This window comes from Dermochelys coriacea, chromosome 13 (assembly GCF_009764565.3).
Source record: "Dermochelys coriacea isolate rDerCor1 chromosome 13, rDerCor1.pri.v4, whole genome shotgun sequence".
Lineage (NCBI taxonomy): Eukaryota > Metazoa > Chordata > Testudines > Dermochelyidae > Dermochelys > Dermochelys coriacea.
This window is the reverse complement of record NC_050080.1, coordinates 40635948-40642938: the sequence shown is the minus strand read 5'-3', so window position 1 is coordinate 40642938 and position 6991 is coordinate 40635948. Positions and strand designations below refer to the sequence as shown.

Sequence of the window (6991 nt, the reverse complement as noted above, 5' to 3'; positions counted from 1 at the left end):
GTTTTGGGTACATGCCATCAGTCTCCCCTCCCTCCTTGAAAGCAACGGCAAACAATCATTTTGCACCTTTTTTCCTGGGTTATCTGAGAAGATGCCATAGCATGGCAAGCATGAAGCCCACTCAGCTGTACACTGCTTTTGTGAGCATTTCAAACACCTCATGCATTATCCTGCAGTACATGCAGAGCCTAGCTAGGTGCCACCGGTGCGAGGAAGACTGTGAGGACGACATGGACACAGATGTTCTTGAAAGCAAGTGATGTGGCAGTTGGGACATCATGGCATCATTGGGCCATGTTGATACAGTGGAACTCCAATTCTGGGTCTGGCAAACAAGCAGAGGCTGGTGGGTCTGCATAGTGATGCAGGTATGGGATGATGCCCAGTGGCTGCAGAACGTTCACATGTATAAGGCCACTTTCCTGGACCTTGTGAGTTGCTTTCCCCTGCCCAGAAGCACAGGAATACCAAGATGAGACCTGCCCTGACAGTTGAGAAGTGAGTGGTGATAGCCCTGTGGAAGCTTGCAATGCCTAACTTCTATGGGTCAGTTGGGAATCAATTTGGAGTGGGTAAATCTACCGTGGGGGCTGCTGTGATCCAAGTAGCCAAGGCAATCAGTGACCTTCTGCTAACAAGGGTAGTGACTCTAGGAAATGTGAAGGTCATAGTGGATGGCTTTGCCACAATGGGTTTCCTTAACTGTGGTGGGGCTATAGACGGAAAGCACATCCCAATCTTGGCACCAGACCACCTTGCCAAAGAGTACATAAACCACAAGGGGTACTTCTCAATGGTGTTGCAAGCACTGGTGGATCACAAGGGCCATTTCACTGACATCAAAGGGAAAGGTGCATGATGCTCATGTCTTTTGGAACTCTGGGCTGTTCGGAAAGCTACAAGAAGGGACTTTCTTCCCAGACCAGAAAATTACCACTGGGGACACTGAAATGCCAATAGTTATTCTTGGGGACCCAACCTACCCCTTGCTCCCATGGCTCATGAAGCAGTACACAGGCAGCCTGGACAGTAGTAAGAAGCAGTTCAACTATAGGCTGAGCAAGTGCAGAATGGTGGTAGAATGTTCCCTTGGGAGTTTACAAGGGCGCTGGTGCAGTTTTCTGAGTAGGTTAGACCTCAGCGAAAGCAATATTCCCATTGTTATTGCTGCTTGCTGTGTGCTCCATAATATCTGTGAGAGTAAGGGGGAGACATTTATGGTGGAGTGGGAGGTTGAGGTAAATTGCCTGGTGACCAATTTTGAGCAGCCAGACACCAGGGCAATTAGAAGAGCACACCGAGGTGCACTGTGCATCAGAGAGGCTTTGAAAAACTAGTTTCATGACTGACCAGGCCACGGTGTGACAGTTGTGTATGTTTTTCCTTGATGTAAAGCTTCCCCCTTTGGTGAATGTACTTCACGTAAGCCAATCCCCACCTCCCACTTTTGACCACAGCTGTAACAGGAAATAAAGTCCCTATTGTTCTGAATCCATTCATTCTTTATTTATTTAAAAAACCTTGAGATCACTGGCAACAATGACTAGTAAAAGGAAGCTTGGGTGTACAAAGGGTGTGATAGGGGCCTGGGACTGGGGGTTGCAGGGGCGGGGGAACAAGGCCACATTATTATTGTAGCCACACTACAAATCAAAGCTCTTTGAATAACAGCCTTCTATTGCTTGGGCCATCCCCTGGAGTTGAGTGGCAGGGTGCCCTGAGTCTCCCCACCCCTGTGGTCCTGGGCATCTGGGTGAAGAGGATATGGAACTTGGCAGGGAGGGCAGGCAGTTACACAATGGCTGAAGCAGTGATCTGTAATCTAGTTGCCTTTCCTGCAGCTCCACCAGACACCTCATCATGTCCATTTGCTCCCCCATTAGCCTCAGCATCTCCTCCTGCGTGTGACGATCATGCTCAGTGTTTGCTTTCCTGGCCTCTTCCACCGAATGCCTCCATGCATTCAGCTGAACCCTATCAGTGTGGGAGGACTGCATGAGCTCGGAAAACATGTCATCACGAGTGCGATAATCTCAGGGCTGGAGTTGATGCAGTGAGCATAGAAACATTTGCAGTTGCAGGGGGAATAAAAAGGAAGAGTAGATTTTACAGAAGATACATTTCTGAGAACAAAAGGGAGACTCTTTCACAGTGAATCAAGCAATTCATAGCAGACAACACGTGTTTTAGGTACAAGGTTGCATTTTGCCTTTTAAATTGAGCACCTGCCAGTATGGTGACACTTCACACACGGCTGTGCAACAGAATTCGGTTTCCAGGCAGCCATGGTAATCGAAAGGGTACACGGGGTTCGCTTCTTCCACCTTCATAACATGTGGGAATGGTTTCAAACTGCAGCACCCTCCTTTCTCATAGCAACCAATGCTGGTTGTGTTTGCTGTTTAAAAGGAGGGGCTGCGGTTTGGGGGGTGGATGTGCACCACGTGTACCGTCGGTGTGGATTCCACACACACACCCCTTCCCCACAGCATGGCTATTCTCCGGGATGATTCCTTCTAGCCATGCACAAACAGCCCATCGTGATTGGGGTCATAATGTGTTGGGGATCAGCAAACAGAGTGGATCACTGCTCCATTACTAAACTTTCCCTATTTCAACCAGGTGTCCATGAACGATATCACCCTCATGAGATTGAGAGAGCAAGATAAGGAGAGCATGCTGCAGGAATGCGCCCAGAATCCAGGACCTTTTGTGATGCAATGATTCCAGACCATTGCTGTTGGCTTGGCGTGGTAAAGTGTCCTACCGTGGAGGACAGAATAAGGCAGCCCTCCCCAGAAACCTTCTGCAAAGGCTTTCAGAGTACTTCCAGGAGAGCTTCATGGAGAAGTCCCTGGAGGATTCCTGCTCCATCCCCGGACATGTAAACAGACTTTTCAAATAGCTGGACTGACCACAAAGGCAACCCAACTGTTCAGGGCATATCAAATATTAAACACAATTGCATATAACCCCTGTAGTATCATTACAAATGTGCACTCACCAAAGGTGCCTTCTCCACCTTCAGGGTCTGGGAACAGTAGGTCCTGGGTGGGAATTGGCTCCAGGGTGAGGAAAAGGTCCTGACTGCCAGCAAGAACGGATTCTCCGCTTGCCTGCTGAACATTGCCCTCCTCTTCCTCATCCACAAATTCCTCCTCTGTGTTGCGTGAGACTCCCGCCTTGCAGGTGTCCATGGACAGTGGTGGGGTAGTGGTAGGGTCCCCCCCTAGAATGGCATGCAGCTCTCATAGAAGCAGCTTGTCTGTGGCTCTGACCCGGAGTGACCATTTTCCCCCTTTGTCTTTTGGTAGGCTTGCCTGAGCTCCTTCATATTCACGTGGCACTGCTGTGTGTCCCTGGTGTAGCCTCTCTCCACCACGCCCTGTGTGATTTTCGTATAGATATCGGCATTTCTTCTGCTTGTTCCGAGTTCTGCCTGCACAGATGCTTCTCCCCACACAGCAATCAGATCCACCGTCTCCCGTTCTCTCCATGCTGGAGCTCGTTTGCGACCCCAGGTCTGCATGGTCACCTGTGCTGCTGAGCTCGCCACGCTGACCAAACAGGAAATGAAATTCAAAAATTCCTGGGGCTTTCCCTGTGTGCCTGGCTAGTGCATCGGAGTTGAAAGTGCTGTCCAGAGCGGTCACATTGGCGCACTCTGGGAGACCGCAAATTGCACAATGCTGCATCTGCACTACCCCACATTCGACCCAAGAAGGTAAATTTTAGCGCTACTCCCCTCATCGGGGAGGAGTACAACAGTCGATTTTAAGAGCCCTTTAAGTCGACGGGATGGGGTTGGATGTGTAGCCGCTTTGCTTATAAAATCGACCTAATGTGGTTAAGTTCGACCTAACCTCAAAGTGTAGACCAGCCCTGAGATAAGATTTGTTTAACAAACATCTACCACTTATAGACCAAGCTACCAACTTTCAACTCAAATGTTATTTCCACTTAAACCTATCAATATGAAAGCCGGAAATCCACACAGTTACAAAAGGCAATAAAGCAGGAAATTGTTAGGTATGGATTTACAACAAATGGTGAGATTTACCAGACAGCTGAACAACTCCTTATTTTCTGGATACATTTGGGAATAAGATGGAAATAGCTGGGACAGGTATGAAGAATGAAGCCAAAGCATCTGCCAATGGACACATACCTTTGGGCAGTTCTAAACGGGGCTAGATGATAGAGAGAGAAAGTGTGTGGGATTTAGCAGCATACAAAACGTGTAAAAACTGGCCTAGAACAGACAGGAACAGCGCAGCCACGTCCCTGCCCTGTGGGACATTTGATTGTGAATCCTTCCTGCACTTTCAGACTATAATGCTTTCGTCCCAATTCTTCAGTACCTTTTAGCTAGCTATACAGAGATGTGGTGTAGCTCAAATGATCCCAGGGGAACTACACTGATTTACTCCAGCTGCGGGATTGACCCTAATTCCTTTTCCTTGACATCAGGCAGATTGTGCAGCTGTTGAACACGGGATAGTCCGACTGGAGTAAAAGTAAGAAACACTCTGGGCGGTGTAGGGGAAATGTCCCCCACGCTCCCCACAAGGGGCCGCTGTTTTCTCGCCGACTCGCCTCTCAGGCAGCGCGGTCTCCGGCGGGCAGCTCGGAGCCCCGCTGTTTAACCCGGTCTCGGCTCCCGCCGCAATTTCTCCTCCCCCTTCCTCGAGTCTCCAGCTCCGGGCCGCAGCCAGAGCCGAGAGCAGGGGCAGCCCCGGCCTGCCTGCGTGGTTAGCACCACAGTCACTCAGCGGAGGAGACCAGCGCCAGCAGGAAAGGAGCTGCCTATGTATTTAAGGCATCACCTCCCTGAATGCATCCGATGAAGTGAGCTGTAGCTCACGAAAGCTTATGCTCTAATAAATTTGTTAGTCTCTAAGGTGCCACAAGTACTCCTTTTCTTTTTGCGAATACAGACTAACACGGCTGCTACTCTGAAACCTCCCTGAGTAAAACCTCTCCCTCCCAGCTCCTCTTCACTGCTGGGGAAGGCGAGGAAGAAGCTTCGTTCCTGGATTTTAGACGAAAATTCTATCCCACTTCATCCCTGAAATATGTTCCTGCCCTGGGTGTCTGTTCTTACACCGCTTCTGATTCTGGGTGAGTAGCGTGTCTTCACCATTTCAGCTCTGTATGGGGCAGATGGTCATCTGGTGTAAATGGTTAGGGTTACGTTGCATCCAGTTCCAGGCGATGCGGAGTTAGCCCTTCTTTCTTTTTGTAACCATTTGTTTATAAACCTTCTCGTCCCTCCAGTCTCTGGATGCTTGGGAGGTAGATAAACACGGCAGGTTCAAGCCAAGAGCCGTCTGTGGGTCTATATAAACTTTTATTTTTTTCCAGAAGGAGCTAATGGAGAGTCAGTGACACAACCTGATGACAGAGTGACAATATCCGAAGGGGAACCAGCGCTGCTGAAATGCATCTATGACTATGACACTTCCTATACTATTCCTACGCTCTGGTGGTACGAGCAGTACCCAGATGAAGCCCCTCGCCTCCTGCTGGGAGACTATGAAGCATCGGATGAGGAGGAGAGAAGGAGCCGGCGAGGGTTCTTCGCCACATACGACAGACAGGGGAAGACTTTCCACCTGAAGAAAAACTCCAGTGAACTTCGCGACTCCGCCGTCTACTACTGCGCGATGAGAGACACAGTGATCGCACGCAGCAGGGCCGCTGCACAAAAACCCGCTGGGGGAAGAGGAGGCGTCACTAAAGATGTGTGGGTTCGAGCCCCAGAAGAACAGACTTTTCACAGCGCCATTGGAGTCAGTGAATCCCATCCCGTGGTATCCTGCTGTTAGTTGGTTTATCTCCTTAGACTGACCTCACACTTGGTAAAGCAACCCCCATTCTTTCATGTATTTATACCTGTTCCTCTATTTCCTCTCCATGCCTCTGATGAAGTGGGTTCTAACCCACGAAAACTTATGCCCAAATAAATTTGTTAGTCTCTAAGATGCCACAAGGACTCCTTGTTATTTTTGCTGATACAGACTAACATGGCTACCACTCTGAAACCCTTCCCCAGGGTGTAAATGTGCATAGCTTCACTGGAGTCAATGGGCCAGATCCCAAACTCTTGGGACTGGGTTGAGCTCAGTGGAAGCAAATGATCCAGTTCCTCAAAATGTTTTAAAATCAGTGAGGAATTGCATAGGAGTCAGCTGAGCTGCACTGGTTCATATCAGCTGAGGATCTGAGCCATTAAAATAGGACATTGGGGATCTCAAAAAAATTGAAATGTTTCGCATTCCTAGAGGAAACAGAATATAAATCTTGTTTAATTTTTCAACAATTTCTGCCTCTCAGAACTGCCCTTGTATCTATTGTGTGAAGGTTTTGCTGGTTTCAGAAATGTAATGATCCAGAAATTGAAGTGAAGTCAGGAAAGATGGAAATATTGGAATTATTGGTGTGGAGTAGACCAGACAGCCGTCTAGCACAGTATTTGCTCTCTGACTGTCGTTACCACCAACACCTTCAGAGGAAGGTGAGAGGCACTCTGGAGTGGGTAGTTATGAGGTAACTTCCCTTATAGGAGGTTTTCCCCTCGCCTTGTGCAATTGTATAGATTTATGTCTTGAAGAAGGATTTTCTTCACCTTCCAATTTTTAGAGTCCTTTTAAAGTAAATTCTGAAAGTTTATGTTTAAAATTTTTAATAATGTCCCACGGCTTTATTTATCCTGGCAAGCTCATTTATATGGGCATGTCTAACTATGATATTAGGTCAATTTTATAGAAGTCGATCTTTAGCAACCGATTATATACAGTTGATCGTGCATGTCCCCACTAAGTGCATTAGGTCGGCAGAGTGTGTCCTTAACACTGGGGATAGCATCGACTCACAGAGTGGTGTACTATGGGTAGCTATCCCACAGTCCCCGCTGCCCCATTAGTCCCATTAGTATTCTGGGTTATGCTCTCAATGCCTGATGCGGAAAAACGTTGTCATGGGTGGTTTT

The 6991-nt window shown here is 48.3% G+C and overlaps 1 gene segment (V, D, J or C); it reads left to right on the top strand.

The window, feature by feature from the left end:
• The first annotated feature begins 5043 nt into the window (after positions 1-5043).
• On the top strand, positions 5044-5957 carry LOC122456464. The segment is given in 2 exon segments: positions 5044-5121; positions 5365-5957. Coding segments are annotated over 2 exon segments (510 nt in total).
• Positions 5958-6991: the final 1034 nt, after the last annotated feature.